The 23,165-nt window shown below is 41.3% G+C and overlaps 1 protein-coding gene across 1 annotated transcript in view; it reads left to right on the top strand.

Annotated features, from left to right (window-relative positions):
* The window catches only part of LOC150087761 (transforming growth factor beta receptor type 3-like), a 371,467-nt gene that overhangs the window by 137,740 nt on the left and 210,562 nt on the right, over positions 1-23,165 (top strand). The window contains exon 4 of the mRNA XM_090369867.1: positions 6,600-6,806. Within this exon, the coding sequence (XP_090225993.1) occupies positions 6,600-6,806 (207 nt within the window). The remainder of the gene's footprint in view (positions 1-6,599; positions 6,807-23,165) is intronic.

The following is a 23,165-nucleotide window of genomic DNA, read 5'->3' as shown; positions in this document are numbered from 1 at the left end:
ATTGTATATACTGTATCTCTGTGTCCGTTGACAATGATTCCAGCACACACCGTTAAACTACGACCTCTAAACGTTTCTCTTTCTTCGACGTTATCTGGATGCAGTTGGGTTTTCCATTCCCTCCAGATGAAAATGAGTTGTAAATTTCATTGGAGACGATTTTTACTCATCAGTGAAGAGCGCCATGGATTATTGCTCTTGGGTCCAGTCAACATGTCGGTACCAATTCAGATCAGCGGCTTTATGTATAGAAGTCAAGGGAATACAGATGTCCTCCATGCCAGCATAATGGTTTCTACAATTCTCACTTGTTCGGAGAGGAATTCTTATAAAAACTCTTATATTTTTTTGTTTGTTCCTTAACTTTTTGAGCGCTAGTGCACATTTCTGTTATGACGTGCTGTCCACTAATTGCATTATTACTGCAGATCCTACTGCAGAGCGTACAGCACTAACAGTACTGATCCATGATATTTGACGCCCATGGACAAAAAAAAAATCAGCACTTCAATCCCAACAAATATTTTGTATACTTACTCCACATCTGTGTATAAGGAAAAACATGAAAATTACATTTTTACTACAAATGCACATACTTAAAATATTTTTTAAATTAATTGAAAATGAACATCATATAAATATTACAATATATGTACAGTGGTGTGCAAAACTTAAGGACCAACACTATTTCTAAAGGTTACAACCACAAAATCTTTACTTAAGGTACTGTTTACTGATGAGAGTAGATTCAGTCTCAGCAGCGATTCTGGACGTCAGCTAATCTGGCGAGAGGTTGGAACACGGTATCACCCCGCAAACATCACTGAAAGGGATCGATATAGCGGTCGAGGTGTTCTCGTCTGGGGAGGCGTTATCTTGGCTGGACGTATACAACTCCAGATACTGGAAGGCGGTACTGTAACCGGTGCACGCTACTGTACTTAGGTAATCCTTCCCCATGTTCGTCTGTTCCGAGGTGCCATTGGCCCCGAGTTCGTGTTTATGAATGATAACACCACACCCCATCGCACTGCAGCTGTTGATATGCTTTTGTAAAGTAAGGACATTGTTTGTATGGATTGGCCTTCCCGTTTCCATCAAGCTAAATCCCATCGAACGCATATGGGACGCTCTGGGGAGACGCCTAGCGGCACGTCCACATCCACCAGAAAATGTTCACCAGCTGAAATGGCGCTGACAGAGGAATGGACGATGTTACCGCAAGAACTTATCAACAACATTGTTCTAAGTATGGACAGGCGGTGCAAAGCCTGCATCGACATTAGGGGTGGCCATACCTCCTACTGAGGACCACCTCTTCCCTTTGTTCCATCTTTGGCAGTGATGCATCTGTATCATGGCAGCCAGTGCTATGTTGCCATTGTTAAATAAAGTCCCTCTGTACCGTTTTGTTTCCGTTGTTGTGTCAATGTTGTTTCCTTCATCATTTCTGTACCTCACGAGGTTCTTTTGGTATGCTTTTCCCATATCCAGGCCACTCCTATGAGAAGCTACAGGTGAAAACCTGACTGGTCCTTAAATTTGCACACCAGTGTATTACTAACGATAAGAAAAACACAGTACAATAAAATTAACAAAATACAAAATTTCACTTTTTGATTTTTATGCGGTCGCTATTATGCTCGGCACCCGTGTGCAGTGCACGCATCATATACCCTTTTGACCGACCCGACCCTGAGCACTGGATTGAAACCTCATTACAGGTCTCGGCGATCACTTATATTTGCAGGAACAAACTGGGAGTCTTCTCTTTTCTTAATAGAAAAAAGAAATTTGCTCCTTAATTCTTGAAGTAAACAAAATATGTTTAAAAGGAAAGAAATTTCAGGTTCCTCCTAAGCCAAAATAATGCTTTCCAGCGTAGTGATTAAGGGCTCATACTTATTGCAGTAACATAACATGCATCCACTAGCCAAGAACTTAAATCTTTACTCAATGTCTAGTAGGGCACCCTTTTTTTCCCGAATTACAGCTGTATATATCGTATCGATTCCACCAGCTATAGGTGGTAGATGACTCTCATCGACCGGTGCAATACCACCACTTTGCTTATTGGAGGCTTGAAGTGGTGAAACCCATGTTTAGTCTCTAGAGCAAAGTTTCCGGCATTCCCCTCATACTTCTCTTTCAACCCATGCACGGTACTAAGTACTATAGGTTTTGATACCTTTCGTGTTTGGGGTTTCCATAAAAAAAAAAAAAAAAAAAAATGTGTCAGAGGGAGTCTAGCTGCAGATTTGACCATTCTTCCATCAGGGTATTTGTCAGGTGCTGTGTTATGGTCGGTAGAGAACTGCGAAGCCGAACTGGCCTGTTGGTCACAGTAGATGTTGTTGTAGTGGGGTTTTTTGGGAGCATTAGCGACTAAGGCCATATTTCTCCGTGTATACTGTCTGTAAATTGCGTGTGTTCTGTGGTCGATTTTCTAGTTTCTGGACGAAAAACCCGAATTTTGGGAAGGAAAAACCATGCTACCCACGCCTGAGACCGACTAACTCTAGCCACGTTGTGAAAAAAAAAAAAAAAAAAAAGCCCATTAAAATTGCTCACGTCATCGACTCGAACTGAGGTCTTTTCCACCCGGTGTGGCGAGGATGATGATTCTGCCAATTGTACTACCCACGAGGGCAAGTAGATATTAGCTATGCTCCTCGAACCATTCAGATACAATTTTTTCATGGTGGATATTTGCGTTGTCGGCTTGAAAGAATCTATCGCAATCTGGGTAAAACTGGAGGATTGCAGGATGAAGCTATTCCGATATGACAAAGTTATTCATTGGAGGTAACACGACCTTTTAATGGCATGAGTGTACTAACCAACAAAACATACCCCACACCATGATATTGTAGTTTTAAATGTTTTTCACCAACCTTATGAAAAACATAAGGTTGGTGAAAAACATTTAAAACTACAATATGAACATACCCAACCTCAGAGGCCTGTTTGAAGACCCACACCATGATACTACTTCCAGCCCCCTTGTGTTGGGGACACGAGACTGCCTGGATGCACGAGGTTCACACCACATTTTCATCCTATCATTGGTACAAAAAAGTGTAAATCGACACTCGTCAAAAAACGTGATGGTTTTCACTGTTCCACAGTCCTGTCTTGGTATTTTGTAGCACCATTCCAGTCGAATTTTTCGATTTTACAGAAAGAAGTGGCTTACGACTACCAAATCCAAGATTCTTCAACTCCCACTGCATTGTTCGGTTAGAATGGGAACTTTCTGTGCCCAAATAGAATTTTTCAGCCATTTTTCTGAAGCACAATTCGCTTTAAATTCTTCTGCCTCTTTTTTTTTTTTTTAGAGTACCGACTTTTTGCCGCATTTCTTCCTTTCAGAGCTGCATTCTCCTTTTGTCTTCCACTCATTTCATACTTTTGAGATGGTTGCTTTAGACACACCATTGTTTTCACATTATCTGTTTACTGTGTACATTATCTGTTTACATATTCCGAACCACACCATCAAACTTCAGTCGGCTGCATCTGCCTGTTTATTTCCTCCATTTCCCACTTATAAAAGTTGGCTGAAGATTAATGTTGGTTGAGCTGGAACAGGTAGAACTTTCTGATTGAACCCGATTTATAGTACCTGTAATTAAGGATGAAGACAGCTCTTTCCACTTGACAGCAGTTTCGAAGGGCACGACGAGTCACGGTTTCTTATGTGAGCTGCACCAGTGTATGACACGTTGTGTTGACAACAATTGTGGGGTGTCCTCCATCCGCGTGCTCTAACTGCATAGCCGTGACCGATGTGGTACAGTGCATTCTGATCACGTTACACATTTCGGCATATGTTGTTTCCCCGTGTGCTTTTTTTTTAACATAGATTTTTCCCTTTTTTCTCTCTCCCCTCCTTCTGGAGCATTTGCACGATTTGCATTGAGGTTGATCACGTGTTTGAACTTTCTGGCTGTGTACAAGAACAGGCACTTTACGGTGACAGATCACGCCCCCTCATGACAGAGTTGCTGGGTTTCCGGGTTGTGGTGTGTTTTCTTCGCACATACTTATGGTGTAAGAAAAAATGTTTTGAATGTCCCGAATTCACTTCGAGTGTTTCTCCGAGGGAGTAACAGAAAAGTAGAAACATTTAGCTTTTCGGAAACTAGGTTAGGAGACAAATTTTCAAGTATTTCAAAATGTTAAAATATCCCATGTAATCATTAAATTGTAAATATAAACATTGATTGACAGAAATTAAATCCTATTTTGGAAAATGCAATATTAATAAGAAACTCTGGAGGGTTCTCACCCCGCTGATTGCGAAAAGTCATGCAACCGTCATGAATTTATCTGGTTTGGTCCCAAGTCTGAAAAAGGTTGGACGCCCCTGATTTATTCCTTCAAGGTTAAGAGAAAGTTAACAACACTGTTTTTAACTTTCTAAAGATGGTTTAGTAGGAAAACGGTATTGTATCCTTAGATTCACGGTCGACTGGTTCATAAAAGGAAAAGTCCGTAGTATTTTCTTTCTTACAATCAGGCGATTTGTAAATACATTCGCATTTAGCGTTTTATTTATTTATTTATTTTAATTCGGCATTGGACAGCTGATTCTGGGTTCGAATTTTTGTATACGATTTGAGTTTTGCAATTTACTTTATGTAAATACGAGTTGTGGTAATAAAGATCTCGGACTGGCAACAAGTTCCAACTCCGATTACTTATTCAGTTGGAATACTGGTTGTTTCACTGCTTTTGTACACTTTGTCGCAGTGTTGCTGGTACATAAACAGAAAATGATTATACAAGGTTCTTGTATAAATCAAGAAGCAGTGGGCAAAGTGCTTTAATTTTAAGCATTTCAATCTTTAATCAAGCAGTTCTAGTTTACCGAAATTTAAAAGGACGTGCTTTTCCACATCCAGTATATAGAACAAATTTGTAAACTAGTCCTCTCTGGCAGTATAGTGGTTTTGCCACTTTTCACTCGTTTGGAAAGGCCTGGATTTGAACCAAGGTCGGGAAATGGAGGAATTTCTGACATCCTCTTCATTCTAGGCTGTAGTTAGCCTGTCTCAGGTAGAAGGTATAATCCTTTCCCCCACCCTCTTCTGGTGGTTTCTTCCCAGAATTTTCAATAACACAACATACAAATGTCGGTGAACACATACACACACACACACCTTTACAGACGTAATACACGCAGTGCAATTTGGCCTTAGATGCTAAATGCTCTATATAAATAAAAAAAAAGTCTTTCTGGTAGTGCAGTGGTTACAATCATTGTCCTCTCAGCAGCAGGTAGAAAAAGACCCGGGTTCGAATCCCGTCAATGATGCGAGGAACTTTTATGGACTTTTTTCATTCCTTGGCCGAGTTAGTCGGTCTCAGGCGACAATGACAAGATTCTCCTCCTCCCCGGAGAATCGGGTTTTTCATCCAATAAAACAGGCAAATTGACCAGAGAACTTTAGAGAAATTTACAAGACATAATACACACGGTAGGTATTATGTCTTGTAAATAATGACGGATATACTATTTGTATCGGTTACCAAATTCGAAAATTTCAGAAAGAGTGCGTAAGGCAAAATGTGTGTATATTACCGAAGATGAAAAATGACGGACGTTTGTTTCACTGTTTTTTGATAATAGATTCAAAGACAGACATGAGGGTGTTTTCAATGGCCCAAGAAGTGTGCGTTCGTCACCCTCTCGAAATGAGGAGAGAGAGAGAGAGAGTTGGAAGAGATCGTCATTTGACTCTCAGAATGATGGTTGATGAGTTGGATATGAATAAGGAGACGGTATTCTGCATGAAGAGTTAGGGAAAAGGAAGGTCTATACAAAATTTATGCCGCACAGAAGCAATGAAGAGTATCATTAATCGAAGACATCGTCCAGGTTTATCAAGGCAATCTTAATTTCCTCGACTGTATTGTCACTGGAGATGAGTGTTGGGCTGAAACGCCCAACACTCATCTCCAGTGACAATACAGTACGACCCAGAGACGAAGCATGAGAGCATGCAACTTCAAAATTATCAGCAAGGCTCAAGAAGTTTTGTTTACAAAGTCCGGGATCAAGACGATGCTGTTCACGGTTTTTAACAATGTGGTTCCAAGGAGAGCGAGAGAGAGCATTCTACATACAGCTTTAAAGACTACTGAAGCGCATTTCCTGGGGGATGAGGCTGCAATTTCTAGTGAAGGGCAGCTGGTTCTTGTTGCACGACAATGTGCCATGCATTTGTTGTGAAGACATTTCTGACGAAATATGGCATTATACAGATCGACCATGCACCTTACTCTTTCGATCTAGCAACAACGGACTTTTTCCTCTTTCCCAAGGTGAAAACTGCCTTCAGAGGAAAGATTTCAGGATGCTGAGGACATAAAGAAAAATGTAAGGGCCGAACTGAACGTCATCTCTTTGAAGGCCTTTGCTGACTCTTTTCAGAAATCTTTAGAATGGTGTAATAAGTGCATTTTAGAAAGATGTAATAATTGCATTCCAGTAATCATTCCATTATGCCCATCACTAATTGTGATGGGCATAATGGAATGATTACTGGAATTCATTTTGCTACAGTTACAATTCCTGTTTTGTCATTTTTTAGGAAGTGCATGTTCTGCATTTGGCCAGTTCTGGGAGGACCACCGTCGGAAACACGGGCTATTTGCCGAGTGTATCTCTTCAGGTGAAACCACGGCTGATGCACAGCACCCATGCGGGTCCTTTGGTCGTGGTTCTTCATTCTCCCATCCCTGTCATGTGGCATTTTGATGCTGAAAGAATTGCAAACAGTTCCGGATTCTTCGCTGTGGTGAGTTTTTTATACTTTCTGTATGATTCTATTTATTAAGTTGTTACTTTTATGTGTATAGTATGGCTGGTTTTGATTTCATAGCCAGATCTCACAAAAATAGAATACGACTTAAAAAAGCTAACATTAGAAAAATAATTTTCCTAATCTTATAAACAAGCCAAACTCGACACCTGGAAGAGCTATATGTACAATCTGTTCGTCACCAACAGAAAACCGGCAGAAACGCAACAACAAACACAGGAAGACAATCTCCACATATTAACATCTGAAGTGGAACATGCCATCCGAATAACAAAGCCAGGCAAGGCCTGTGGACCTGATCAGATTCATGTGGAACTGCTGAAACAACTAGACTACAGCAACATCCAACAACTAACGAAATGGTTCAATCAAATCTACAACAACAACGACATTCCATCCGAATGGCTCCAATCCATCTTTGTGGCCCTACCAAAAAAGGCTACCAGCCGGAAATGCGAAGACTTCAGGCTGATCAGTCTAATGAGCCAGGTGCTAAAAGTCTTCCTCAAGGTGATTCAGCAAAGGATAAGATGTAAGTGCGAAAGTGCACTAGGAAACACACAGTTCGGATTCTGCAGGGGACTAGGCACCAGAGAAGCAATTTTCTGTTTACAAACATTGCTACAAAGGTGCTATGAACATCAAAAAGACGTGTATATATGTTTTATTGACTACGAGAAAGCCTTCGATTCAGTAGACCACGACCGCCTAATTGACCGACTGAGAAAACTTGGGCTTGAAAACAATGATATCAACTTTATTACAACTCTCTACTGGAATCAAACAGCCCGGCTTCGCTATGACAACGACCTGACAGACCCAATTCCAATAAAAAAAAGGCGTCCGGCAAGGCTGTCCATTATCTCCCATTCTTTTTAACATCTATTCGGAAATGATCTTCGACCAAACACTGGGTGACAAGAACATCGGCATAAAAGTTAACGGACACTACATCAATAACTTAAGATATGCCGATGACACAGCACTAATAGCGGATTCAGAACAAGATTTACAGACCATCTTGAACGAAGTGGACATAGAAAGCCAAGCATGGGGGCTACGAATCAACAAAAAGAAAACAAAGGTGATGAAGGTCAGCAGGACTGCAAGCAAAATCACGATCAAACTAAACAACGAAAAATTAGAGCAAATACACCGCTTCAAGTATCTCGGAGTACTCATTGATGACCAGCTGAACCATGAGGCCGAAATCAAAAGCAGAATTGAACAAGCCAGGCAGGCATTCACCAAATGGTGAACCCTCCTCACCGACAGAAGCTTGAACATCATGCTCAAATTACGCACATTGAAATGCTACATCTGGCCAATACTGCTCTACGGTGTAGAAACCTGGACTCTAACATCAGCCACTGCAAAAAAGCTCCAGGCCTTCGAAATGTGGCTCTACCGAAGAATGCTGAAAATTCCGTGGACGGCCAAGATAACCAACGCACAGGTCCTGCAGGACATGCACACGGAACGGGACCTGCTCAAAACCATCATCAGCAGGAAATGCAAATACCTAGGTCACATCGCTAGGAACTAACAAAAATATCACCTACTATCACTCATCCTGGAGGGAAAGATCGAAGGCAAGAAACGCCCAGGCAGACCGAAAATGGCATGGCTAGATAACATCAACACCTGGCTTCACATGACAACAGCACAAATTCTACACGCAGCGCTAGACAGAGAACAATATCAAAACGAAGTCGCAAACGCCATTCGGCAGCATTAAAGAAGAAGAAGAATCTTATAATTGCTCAACTATTTTAATTCTCAAATATTACAAAATCGCATGAACTTACTGGATTATTAGAAGAAGAAGAAGAAAAAAAACTCTTTATTGCATACAAAAGGCACACGCTGTACACAATACCCTTCACGGCTACAAGCCAGGGGTTTACAGTAAAGGCTAATACAATGTAATAAACAAGGATGAGATAAGAGGGGAAAAAAAAATATATATATATATATATATTACTAATTATACAAGTGTAGGATTAAAAATTGGAGAAAAAAATGACAAATTTACACATGAAAATATATACACAACAGCATGTTATCAAGTTAAATTACTCTCCAAGGAGCAGTCCTTTTACAGTGCTGGAGTCATCTGAGCAGGTGCAGAAAGTTGGAACAATATAGTGATGGATCCATGGCAGTGAAGGGAGCAGGTCCTAATGTCCTGTGACGTGGTTCTGAGAAGGAATTCGGTGGAGTAAGTTCTGCCTATGTTTTTTATCGACTGCGAACTTGTAGAGGTCGCCGTCCAAGAGTGTATGAACTGCAGCATTTGCACGGGTAAGAACCGATCGGATAGCTTTAACCGGTTTGTGGTGACCTGAAGGACTAGATTGGCCCGAAGGCCTGGTAATGGGATCCTCCATCCGCAGTTAGCCCAGAAGTCTAGTTCCGAAATGATGGCAACCATCATTTTTACAGCAAATACGAGTTTTCTCTCATGGATAATGACAGGAAGACGTGTGATGTTTAGAGCTGCCGCCATCTGGATGGTCCTTGGTGCAGGGGGAAGCCAAAATTTCCATATGGCCCACTTCACTAGCCAAAACTCGCCTGCGAAAATCCGTCTCAGATGCGTTGTGGCAGTTGAGGTCCAGACTTCTGCGCCGTAAAGTATGACCGGATAGACACATGTCTTAATATGTCTGCCCCTAACAGCCTGGTCATGGACATGCATAAGTCGTTGCTTAAGCATCCACCGGAGTCGACAGAACTTTATTTGCAGGTGGTCTGTGTGTGTGTGGTAGAAAGGAGAGCTTCTGGTCAAATATAACTCCCAGATCGGTATGTTGCTGAACAGCAGAAATTGGGGATCCTCTTTGATTGAGTTGCACCATTGTTGGGTTCCGTTTGAAAGAGAAAGTCAACTGTTTCGACTTCTTAGGACTGATGTGAAGGCCGAAAAGGGAGAGGAATGCGTCGAGGTTCTGGATTTTCTGTAGGATTAAGGCATTTGTATAGGCAGCAGTGTCTCCAGGGTTGATAGCAGTGAACAGCTTTATATCATCAGCGAAGGTGATGATATCAGTTCGACCCATCACGAATGGCAGAAGAGCACATGAGAACAAGCTACCAGAGAGGACCCCACCTTGTGAGACTCCAGCTGTAATAGTTCTGGTGTAGCGCCGATTGGCATCACGAACAATAATAGTCCTGTTCTCAAGCATTGGCTGAATAAACCAGAGCACGTGTCCGCCAATGAAGTAATACTCACGTAGTAGCCTTGCCAACGCGTGAACGGATACGGAATCAAATGCCGCCTGGACGTCGATATACGTAACGGTGATTTCCGAATCGTGCTCAAATGCCTCGAGGATCTTGGTAGTGGTGGTGACTAGATTTGTAGCGGTGGATCTTGACCGGGTGGCATAGTGGATCTGCGGTGGCTGATGTGGCATTATTTGGGTGGTCAACGTTTTCAGAAGAGATTTCTCAAAGAGCTTTAATAGGCTTGATGCAGAAGAAATAGGACGGAAGTGACAGGGCTGAGAAGCAGAGCGTATTTTTGGCAGCGGTCTTACTAGATAGACATGCCACATAGGAGGGAAGAATTTTTGATGAAGGATTTTGTTAAATAACGACAGAATGGGAACAACAATAAATGTACTCAGGCATTTCAGCATAAACTGAGGAATCTCGTCGGCGCCGGATGCGGCTGTAGGTGCTAAACTATTTATCGCATCAATCAGCTGATATTTAGTTAGTTGAACTGAATTTAAGGGGTCTGTTGAAATCAGATTAATTGGGAATTCCATTGGTGTAGTGGATTCCGGCTGAGCCGGGAACCTAGTTATATGGTTGAGCCAACTGCTCAGATTGAGAGTCGATGGCGTCCTCTGATTATTCAATAAAGATTACTTATGAGAAATACTGTTGAATGTGAAAGACCTATTAACAAAGCCCATTCAAGTAGAAAGACTTTTATCCCTGTTTTGCGCATTTAATCATTCGTATTGAAGTTTTACAAATTGTAATACAAGAGTAACTGATAACTATAGTGTTGGATGAGTTAGATATACAAAATATACACTGCCCTGCAATTAATATCCGGACGCATGCACACCTGCAAATAATATTTATTTACATGGAAACTAACAACGTCTGCTGAAATTTTTAGCCTTTATGACAGCCTCTAGACTTCGTAAAACACTGCCAGGTTTTTTTTTTTGAAAATGACCTCCGATATTTTCTGTCATTTGGTTTTCAATGCGACGACCAGTTCACCTCCATTGAGCGTTGTCTTTTGTCTTGCTGGTATAGGTATGGACCTTTTCCCGACGTGTTGCTGCAACAACGTAGGTAACGCATTATTATTCAGGACCCCCTAGATAGACCTCAGCAGTCACGGTTTTATCCAAAACAACCAATGATCTCAGACAAAACCATGAAAAATAGCCCCCGACTAACATTGTCTCCGCCAAACTTCATTATCGGGACGATACAGTCGGGCAGGTAGCATTTTTCAGTATCCGTTAACACCCACGCACGACCGTAAGACTGTTTGAACATATACTGTGACGTCACTCCAAAGCACCGCATTCTATTGGTCTACGGTCAAGAGCGGTGAACCTTACGCCAAGTTAGACCCGTCTGGCATTATTTGGAATGATTAGTTGCTTGGGGACGGCTGCACTACTGTGGTACCCCATATCTTGCATTGTCTTGTGCACTGTATGCCGACATTGTCGCAGCAAATATACCTGTATATTTGCTGCGACAATGTCGATCGATCCGCATCTGAACTGACGATTCTTTTCAGGGCCTCCTGTCACGTTCTGTCAACATCGAAGATTTTCCAGGTCATTGTGATGGGCATAATGGAATGATTTGTGGAATTCATTTTGCTACAGTTACAATTCCAATTCCTGTTTATCATTTTTTAGGAAGTGCATGTTCTGCATTTGGCCAGTTCTTGGAGGAAGCGGACTGGTTTCAGCCGAGTCCGCTTCAATTTGCAGCCCTCATCGCGAAGAATCTTCACTGCCGTTGAAATGTCACATGCATACCAATTGCTTATGTGGCACACTATCATTCTTCACTAAAAATCCGCCATCTTTCATTCACGGTCATGCTAGTGTCTCTTCAGAGGCTTACAAGAGTATATATAGAGTTGTCTGACACGTAGTGCTTGGGTAGGACGTGACTAAACTGTCAACTGAGAAGGGGGGAGGGGGATATCTGGATATTAATAGTAGGGCCGCGTATATTAGCAGCCTAGTTTGATTTTCACAGGAAGCATAAAAAAGGTAAACTGCAGCCAATATCAGTCCACTGCAGGATGGAAGCCTCAACAATTCATGTTGAGGGAATTGGACCATAATCTGCCATGCTGCTCCAGTGCGGGTTGGCATATCGACCGTATTTAGCAGTCAGGGGCTTAAACCACGATCTACTCAAAGAGCGTGTGCTACTGCATCCCGCTCCTGACCACTCGACTACGGAGGCCTTACAGGAAGCATAGTGAAGTAACTGACCAAAATGTAAGTAAGTCTTTCATTATTTACTTCTGTATGCAGTAAATTCATTAAAATCTAGCAACCTCGTGGATTGAGAGGTGTTTGATTTTAATTTTCCGGATTTTAGAGAACATTCCAAGTGTGGAACAGTTTTAGAGGAACGTATTTCAATAAATATTAAGCATAAACAACGTTCAGTTGTTTATGCTTAATATTTTACAGTTTTTAATAGTTCACAGATGTAAATCCGTTTATGAACGGATTTACATCTGTGAACTTTATGATTATTTTGTCCTTTGGTCTGTTTATGCGAATAACAGGTTTTAAACTGTATTTAAATTCTCACAGCAGAACAAGCTGGCCATTGTAAAAAGATAGCTTTAGCTGTATTGCATCTTTGAAAACTGGTTTCGTATACTGCATGATCTCATGTGCAGTACTGTGTACGAATCATGCAGCTCACATGAAAAATTTCTTTACAACTGTTTTGCCTGAGGTTGTCGCTAGAGACCACATGTTATCTGATGACGGACCACCTGATCCTGAAAGAGACTTCCATAGCAGTCTCATCTTTGTGGTGCAATACCAGAGCAACTAGTTACAAAGTCAAGTTTGTTCTGCTGTGAGAATTAAAACCATTGCATTATTCGTGCACTTTAAATCCTGCTGGCCCAAAAACAGATTGTTAAAGGACAAGATAGTCGTGCAAGCATGTTGTAAAGAAAGAAATGCTACTCCTTTTTTGTATATATACGTAAAGACAAATTTGATCCTTGATACCAGTTCGGTAGTTTCCTTAATATTTAAAGTATTGTAAATTTTATTACAAATTGTAAAATGTGCGGGATTTTAAAGAATTCCGGATTGTAAAGTTTCAGATTCTCTCTGTTATTCAATGAAACATACGAGTGGCGTTTGAAAATTTCGTAGCCTGAGTATGAAGAGTTTATTTGAGCAGCCTAGTTGTTGTTGTAGTTAAGTTTTAGGAGCAATAGCCACTAAGGCCATATTGCTCCATATAATACTGTCTGTAAATTGCTTGTGTTCTATGGTCGATTTTCTGTTTGATGGACGAAAAACCCGAGATTCCGGAGGGTAGCATGGTAAAAAACCGTACTCCCTCGTCTGAGACCGACTAACTCAGCCACGTTGTGAAAAACACTCAAATTCCTCTCGTCATCGACGGGACTTGAACTCAGGTCTTTTCTACCTGGTGTGGGGAGGACGGCGATTCTGCCAATTGTGCCATCCACGAGGGCGGGGGGGATATATAGAATAATATATTAGCTAGAAACGTAGAACGTGATTCTTGCATTGCTTCAATTGGAACATGCAGCAGCCTGGAAAGCAAGATGTCGAGGATTTCAAACCCTGCTGTGGGTCATTATGGAACAAGTAAATACATGGGCTGTGTTAGGGTTCCTAAGAATAAAAACAGTGCTTGTATACTTGCATGTACAGTAATCCTAGAATAATAGTAAATAAATTTTAATTTGCGTTACTAATTAATTCATCAAATGCTGTCGGAACATGGGAGATATATTCTCACACAGACATAAGAGATGCAGAAATTGAATATGGAGAGTACAGTGTGTACAGAAAAGGAAAGACAGGACAGGAGAAAGGCTGTGCTCTTAGCTAGCGCTTCTTAGTTAAGAAGCATATTAAATCTAAGGCAGTGCAATCAGTCGACATGGGGGGGCCAGTGCAATGTTGAGTCAGCTTGGTGTGCCATAAGCACTGGGAAAGCAAAAATGAGAGTAGGAGTGTGTTATAGGCCAAATGATTTTGATGAGTATACCAAACAGCTATGCAGAGAAACAGAATGGGCCAGTAAATCAGAGTGTCTTATTATGGGGATTTTAACTTTCCAGATATTGACTAGAATTGGAGTGAGTCACTCGCACACTAGCAAGACTTTTGTGGACTTATTGGATGGCTTTTTCTACAGCAGCATGCTAGACAGGCAACAACAGAAAGCAGAACCTCTTGATCTGATTATCAGCAGCGATTCTTCATGCATTAAGAATCTGCAGGTAAAAGACCAGCTGGGTGGCAGTGATCACTGCGCTGATGTGGGATTCACTTAAAGACATAAGTACTGTGAAAGGTAAAGGGTTTTGCTTTTGTAAATGTGACCATGGTGGTCTCAGACAGTTTTAAAGTGGGAACAACTGATGATGTTGCCAACAGCAAATTCTAAATGGGAAGCTGCCAAGCTTTTCATACCAACTAAGAAATACCGTTCCAGGCTTAGACCTAAATGGATGTCAGATGATCCGATGAGATTTGTTGCAGAGAAGAAAAATACTTGGGGTGCATATAAATTATCAGGTGTTGCGGAAGCCTATGGTAAATATAAACTAGACTGTAATCAAGTCACAAAGGAGGTGAGGTAAGCTAAGGCAGACTACGAGAAGTATCTGGCAAAGAATGCAAATAAAAGCAGCATACACTTCTTGACTGAAATGAAATTAACAGAGGAAAGAAGAAAGGGGTTGAATCGCATTGGTCCACTTGATGTCGATGGTTTAACGATTGATGATTCTGGACAGGTATTTTGGATATATATTCAAGCATGAGGAATTCTTTAGGGAGGATAATTCCAAAAGTTAATCACATCTAACAGGAGGCTAAATGATTTTTAATAATTGAGAGGAGTTCCTTGTATACGTGTGATTGAGATGTGCGAATGGATCCCCAATTCACTAATGGGAATCAAGTGGCATCAATACTGCAAAGTAATCTCGGTTGGAGTCCCACAAGGGGCAGTACTATCTGGCCTCCTCTTCACCGCACTTATTGCTCCACTGGTAATCCAAAAGTTAAATATCCTGGTATATGCTGGCGATCTAAAGTTACTCAAGGCAAACAAAGCCTCTCACCAAATATCAGAAGAGCTAACATCCACTCTCTCCTCAATATGCATCTACCTCAAACAATTTGGTCTGCGTATCAATCCTGAGAAGTCAGAAATCATGGTCTTCTCTTTAAAGCAACAGCTAACAAAAATCTATCCAGCCCTCAATGGAGCTTCCATCTCGCTTGTCCAACATCGCATCAACCTAGGAATCAGATTTGACCCAAAGCTTCTTTTCGGCCAGCATGTAGACATACTCCTCACAAAAGCCGCCAGACTGAAATGGATATGCAAGCAATATCTGCACCATGTAACAGACAAATTCACCATGGTGAGATACATTTCAACCATAGTGTATCTGCTACTTCTCTATGCTGTAGAGATCTGGGCTTCTGCATCTCCATCAACAACCAAACCCGTTTTCTCATCCGAGTATTGGCTTCTCAAGTGGGCGTGCCACAAACTTAACCTGCCTCCCCCCCAGCTCCGGACCACCGCTTTGGCCAACGCACTTAACATCCCAAGGCTTAAGTCGCTCATTAATGAAAGGAAGCTCGTCACAACAGTCAAACTCATGACCGATCTCATCTCCTCCCCCTCCTTCTGGGACAACTGTGCATGGAGGATCCCAGTGGCACGTCTACGAGCAACTCCCCAGCTATGCCCTCTGCAAAAAAGCCTTCATCTGTCGGACCGGTTTCTTCCTCAACAGATGATATCTCGAGTACAGAACTTAGATGTCGACTTCAATGAGTTCTGTTGACTTCAACGAGTTCTGTCGAGATCGACAATGTAGGAAACGAATACTCAATGGGATGGCCAAGGCTACTACTATTATAATCTGAGTCTTGACATTCTTAATCCAACCAACTATGTACATATTTATGCACTGAAACGTATATCATATGTATTTTGAAAACAATTATTGTACACGCACTTAGTGTTCTATATATGTAGTATACTCAAGTCATTTCTCCAATTTCCTGTACTCTATTTCACTTATTTATTATTCTATTATTTATTTATGTATTTATAAAGATTTTTCTTATAAGTAACTACAGACCTGTTAGCGTGACGTCTATCCCAGGGAAAATAATGGGGTCACTGGTTAAAGAAATAATGCAGGATCATTTAGACATGAATGCAATTGTACTGCAATCACAGCTTGGATTTTTAAAGGAGCGATGCTGTTACCTCTGTAATTGGATATTATGATTCAGTAACAAAGGAATTGGGTGCAAAAATAATTTTAATATCATATACTTGGATTTCAAGAAAGCTTTTGATATTGTTGCACGTAAAAGACTGCTGTATAAATTGCAGCAGTGTGGCATTTTTTTTTTTTTTTTTTGTTAGTTGGTGCATCGGCTTCTGTGGCCATAATGCACCTCCCAAGGTTTTTGCATTTTACTCTGATCCAAGCCCGAGGTGGGATTCGAAACCGGACCTGTGGGTTGCCAGGCACTTTACCCACTTGGCTAGCCCGGTTGGCAGTGTGGCATTAAGGGCAAGTTATTGTTCTGGATAAAGGGATGGCTGAGCGGGGGAGCACATAGTGGTTATTAACGGACACTGCTTTTCGTGGACTAATGTTATTAGTGGAGTCCCATAGGGTTCGGTGCCCTCGTTGGCAGCACAGTTGGTAGGAATCCCGTCCTCCCCACACCGGGTGGCGAAGACCTGAGTTCGTGTCCCGTCAATGACGGGAGGAATTTTTATGGGATATTTTCACAACGTGGCTGAGTTAGTCGGTCTCAGGGGAGGGCAGCATGTTTTTTTTTTCTCCGGAAACTCGGGTTTTTCGTCCAGCAAAACAGGAAATCGACCACAGACAGAAGCAATTAACAGACAATATACACCGAGAAATATGGCCTTAGTTCCTGATGCTCCTAAAACCCTATTACTAAAACAGGCTTTGGTGCTGGGCCCATTGTTGGTTTCTGTATTTATTAATGAATGTACAATTCGGCATTTCCCTCCGACCACAGGCCAATTGAAGCTTCTCTCATCCTGCTGAAAGAATGATGTAACCAATCGAACTCGATTGAAAAGATCAGGAGAGCTGTATATAATCCAAAATACCTAAAAATTGAAACAGCAATGGACCTCTTTAGGCTCTACCCCATGGCAAACTCAGTGAAATCGATATAGAGGAAGCTGCGTTTTGGCTTCAGAAATGGTTATCTTTCATTGCTAAAGTGGCCATGTCAAGAGTTTGCGTCATCTGCCCACACTCGAAGCCGTGGGGGTCCAGCATCCTTATGCACCAGTTTAAAGAAAAACAATGGCTACATGCCCAATTCAAGAGATTACCCACAGAAAGATCATACTCAGCGTGCTCAATAGCCAGATACAGTTTCCAGAAATCCAAGAAGCAGGCTATCAACTCGTTCATGGAAAAGAGGATAGCTTGTGGACAGCGATCCCGGTCGGTCAGTCACATCCAGTCAGCAGAATTGTTAGACCTGCCGAACAGTGCGATCATGTAACCCGGTTCGTCAAAACAGACAGTGCAGCTGCGGACTCCCCCTGGAACAGTGCCCACTACGACATAACTAATCTCACGAACGTGACGATTGGCGAAGAGGAACTAATCAAGACGATCAGCGCCCTGGACAATAAGAAATCAATGGGAAGTGACTATTCCCACCTTTTGCCTTAAAGTTGCCTCCTACTTCATCAGCGATGAGCTGACGAAGTTGTTTAATAGAATTTTACAACAGGGAGTCGTCCCAAACGCTTGGCTAAATTATAGAGTCATCCCAAAGGTGCAGAATCCGACCTCTACTGCTGACTATAGGCCTATTTCAATCTTCTCCCATTTTCTCAAATGCCTGGAGAAATGCATGTTTAAAGTGGTTGCCAATCAAATCCTTTGCCAGAGACCTCAGCATACACATTACACGCTCTCACAAAGATCGCCGATAACATGCATACAGGCCCTGAATTTAAAAACCCTTCAAGCCTGGGAGCAAGGCTATGTTATGCATGCTGTTTTTTTTTTTCTGGATCTGAAAGCGTTTGACTCAGTCCAAGTTAAGCCACTTACGTGCCTCCTGGAGAACTACTACGGATTCACGGGTAATGTCTCGAAGCTCCTCAGAAATTTGGTGACCAAGAGGTGCCTTATCTTCCAGCAAGGGAATAACTGCATCACAAAACAGATGGAAGTCGGTATACCCCAAGGTTGATCGTTGTCGGCACTGCTTTTTTCAGCGATATTTATTCCACCAATAAATGAAATACCTGCGTTCATTGCCTACGCCGACGACATTGTTTGTTAGTTCTGGGCAACGTCTGGCCTCAGCAGAGGCCTGGCGGCTAAATGGCCAGAAGAACAACGGTACACAACACTAATCATGTACAATATCCATACACTTTTAAATCTCTGGCCTTTACAGCGTACTGTATCACACGACAATGTAAACTACGCGGAGATGGGGGAAACCCCTGGTGCCGTTTGACTCCAAACACACTTTACACTTTACCTCACCAGACCAAGCAGAGGAATTATCGAATTCTGTCATCCTGAACAAATATCTCTCCTCTTTCTGTGAATACGCTACCTATTTTGGGCTTAAAATAAACCCTGAAAAATCCAAATATATCATTTTCTTACCTAGAGCACAAGCAGACCTCAATTTAGTCGCAACCTCTCTGCAGCCTTCCATTGCGGGGCATGTTCTCGTCGCCACTCATTCCGTAAAATTCCCGGAGTGGTAATCGACGAAAACCTAACGTATAAGGAACAAATCCAGCAACTGCGTTCAAGAGCATTGAGGGCTTTTTGGGGTATGAAACTTGATCTCTGTAGAGCGCACAACAAGGAAACAGTCAGAAAATTTCTCCTCTACTATTTTAGTTCTGTCATCAGTTATGGTATTGAAGTTTGGTCCGCTGCTCCTATGTCCAGTCTGAAAATACTCTGGGGTCTGGAATTCTGGGTCCTAAAGTGGGCCAACAATTGGGCTCACCTACCCCATACAACATTTTTTTTTCCATTTATTTGTACACACAATTCTTTACATATTATATACAAGAACTTACAGAGAAGATATATATACAATTTTATATACATTAGCATTATCATTCTCATTATACCTATATATATACTATATTATATGAACACGTGTGTGTGTGTGTGTGTGTGTGTGTGTTACCTGTATCATGGGTGGCTCCTAGGCCTTAGCCCATCTCCACCTTGCACGTCTGTGGTGGTGCAGAAACTCAGCAAGCTTTTAATCGCTTGTGTATGTCCACCTTGCCACTAGGGAGCAGCCAACACCCAGGCAGCCGCTGCCTGCCCCCAGGCACAAGCAGCCAAGCCTGGGTCTACTATTACCTTTAGTGCCATGGGCACAAATCCCACACCCACCGGAGATAGTGCAATACCGGTGGGTGCCAGCAATCCCGTCCCCAGGTTGCCCAAACCTGGAAACCAGCAAAAAAAAAAAAAAAAAAAGTAAATATTTATACCCCATACAACATCAAAATCACATAAATCTGAGATACACCCCAGCCCAGCACCTGGCATATGCGAGGAAGCTCACAATGGCGCTTAATTTGTGCTCCGCTGCTCTCGACTTCGTTAATATCTGGGCAATCGTAGGCTGGAAAATCCCTGGTAGAGCCCTCAGAAACCGTCCAGTGCTCTGTTCTAACCTGCAAAAGCTCTCGACCTTTCCGAACAGCATCATCGGCCCGCTGAACTCCGCAAACATTGATTTGGATGTGTGGTCCAGAGATTCTGCCTACAGAAGAGAAAAGCGCAAATCCATAGTCAAGTGCATTCAGCATTCCTGCAACTGTCAGCGGAATAACTCCCAGTGAATGTTTCCAGACTGTCTCAATGTGTTGCAGCTTGTATATAATAACTATAAAACCTATATACTGTAATGCAATATAAGCTCTGTATAGTCAATCTATTATAATAACTATAAAATCTACTTATTGCAAAAAGATCTAGAAAAATTAGGCAGAAGTGCTGAGAAATGGCGCACGTGAGGGGGCATAAATTCAAATGGATAGATGTGCGGAAATTTCCTTTCAACCAGCGGGTAGTTTATTGCAGAACAAACTTTCAAAGCACCTTTGTTATAGAGGTGGGTAATTTTGAATAAATTCAAGGAAGAAGTGGAGAAGTTATTGGAGGTGATGGGAAGGTTTTTTTTTTTTTTTTGGCTGATTATTTATAAGCTTGCTTTCTTGCATTATTTAGTATCGCAGAAAGTATTGCACAGGATCACGAAGCAGGAGTTTCAGAGATGCATGAAGCCACGAACGAATATGTACTTAAAAAGCCTAATTTAAATATTATTTTCCCAGAACGGATACATTTTGACTGGAACCTCTTGACCTTTTTTCTGTTGGTGTGTTTATATATATCCTATTGATGATTTTGGCTCTGTATATTGTGCTGTTGCCCGTTTGTAATAAACATCACGGCAATTTTTTAGGTTTCTATTCCAATGGCTTTTTGTTTACTCCAGCAAGCTGTGTTATTGTTGGCGCAAACAACATTTTTGTTCGGAATTTCAAGTTGTCAAGTATGAAATCTTTAATAAGAAATCTGTCACCGATCGCAAAATGAAAGAAAAGCGTATAAAGAAATCAAATGGTATAAATGCACCTTACTACCTAGTTTTATGTTTACAACGGCGACTAGACATACTACTTGAGATAAGTAATTCTTCTATGACTACTTCTCCGCGAAATATGCAGTAATTAACTAGCTTTTTGTTTGAGACATATTCGCCTTCCAATATAGCATTCATTTCTTTCCTGAATATTTTCTTTTTGTACGACGATGACGATATTTTTCCTTTAGACAAGAGATATTAGGTTGAATGAGGCCCTATAGATACCTGGCCAACCACAAAGCCTTTATCCCAATGCTGTAAAATATTCAACAGAGTTAGTTCTGAATAGTTATCCTCCTACGAGACTGGATCACTTCTTTCCAAAATATTTGTTTCTGTGATTGCTTTTGAAAAGTCTTTTAGATTTTGCAATCCTTGATTTCCAATGTATGTTTTTGCTTTTCCCATGTGTTTCAAAGTTGTATTACGCGCTCCGGGCATAAAATCTTTTTCCCATTTTGCTTTTCAGCCACATGTTTATTTTTTACTTTTTTGTACGCACACACTTACACGGTCGGCTGTTCTTTGTTGTGTAAGGGCTTAAGTTCTCTGGAGAGACGCCAAATTAGTCAAATGAGAGATCATTGGAAGCCGCTATGGTCGAAGTTTTTCGCTACTCATTGCCTCTCTGTTTGTGTTTCATTCGCTGAAGAGTTCAATGAGAAACATTAGTGGGGAGTATCGATTTCAAAAGTCTCTACAATTGCAATGAGTTATATGTTAGATGCGGGCTAGCCATGAATAGCCTGATCCAAATACTAGGGGCGACTGAAAAGTTTTTCGTTTCGCAAGAAAAGCGAGAGGCAACTTTATTCTTTATGTTTAACCAGAAAATTAAGGTTGTGTAATAACGTATTTTTATACAGGTTTAAAAAAGTGATGACGTTATTGATAAGCTGAAAACGAAAACATTGCATAACACCCAAGGACACATGTTGGGATATGGCGAACACGTTAGTTAATGATTCGTGCACCATAAATTGATAGGTATTCGAATTCCAACATGGCAGGGATTAGCTTTGAATATGATGCAAAGTCTAGGCGCATTCAACTGTAATCACAACTAAAAATTTTAATCAGATCTGTCATGATAACTGAAAGCAGAAGCCTGACTTCCCATTTACAACTTAGATGTGACAGAAAAGAGGACAAAACAACATCTCGAGTAGTGTCCTAGAAGTGAAGAAAGCTCCTGCGCATCAGATTCCAAATATTTTGACTCACTCCTAATCAAAAACGGTTACCACACAGACCCTCAATGAAACATCTTAGACTTTTTGAGGCAGATCCGAAGATTTTTTTTATGGTTGGATATGCGACGATGGATGAGACATTGGTCTACAACTTTTAGACAGAAGGAAACCACCGTTTAAGTAATGGAAGACTTGTATCTCTTACCCAATACCATCTTGCTAGCATCCTACTTTTCTTCTAACTATTGTATTGATGATCGTGGTAAATCACCTCCTACCATTCCCGCTACCCTCCATTCAATGCCTCCTATGGTCTTCCGACTAAAGGATGTGGAGAATTTTGAATAGTCTTGATTCCAAGAAAGCGGCAGGTCCTGGTGATATTTCTCCACTTGTTCTCAACTTCTGAACCATCTATAAACCTTCCATCTGATCAATAATCTCTAGTATGGATTCAGTCATTGTCGTTCCACAGGAGATATACTAGTTTGTTTTCCACCTAAAAGTCAAGCAGAAGCAGTTGCTCTTGACATTTCAAAGACTTTTGATCGTGTTTGGCATAAAAGTCTAAATAAGCTTCCTTGTGGTTTTTATAAATGTTTTTTGGTAATTGGGTATCCAGTTTTATCTCTGACCACTCACTGCTGACGATGGTAGATGGCTCTGTCTTCTAACTTCTCCACTACTGCTGGTCTTCCCCAAAGTTCAGTTCTTTTCTCCAACTCTTTTCTTCTTGTATATCAATAACCTTTCATTGAATGCAGATCCTATCCATACTTTGCTGATGACAACACATTGCATTCCACCTTCCAGTTTAAGAAACTTTGCTCTGCATAAACAGCTGCAACTTCTCTAATATCCACTATCAATTCCTTAAATGCTGATCTTCAGATAATTCGTCAGTGGGCAAAGATAATTTAGTTGTTTCAATCCTTCTAAAACTCAATCCTGTCTTATATCTTGCAAAAAGGACCCTTCTGCTCCTATGCTTATTTTCGATGACCCTCAGATTTCTAGATATCACCTATCTCTATTAGGAATTATCCTGACGTCTAATCTCTCTTGGCACACAAATCTTGGGAAATATCATAAATATTGCTTCCACTGCAATCTAAAAGATTGGGTTTCTCTTTTGCTCTCGGATATACTTTTCTTCTAAACAG

Source organism: Mastigoproctus giganteus, chromosome 3 (genome assembly GCF_048544385.1).
Source record: "Mastigoproctus giganteus isolate SK-2022 chromosome 3, ASM4854438v1, whole genome shotgun sequence".
NCBI classification, from domain to species: Eukaryota; Metazoa; Arthropoda; class Arachnida; order Uropygi; family Thelyphonidae; genus Mastigoproctus; species Mastigoproctus giganteus.
The sequence above is the reverse complement of the archived record's forward strand: the minus strand, read 5'-3'. Positions and strand labels throughout refer to the sequence as shown.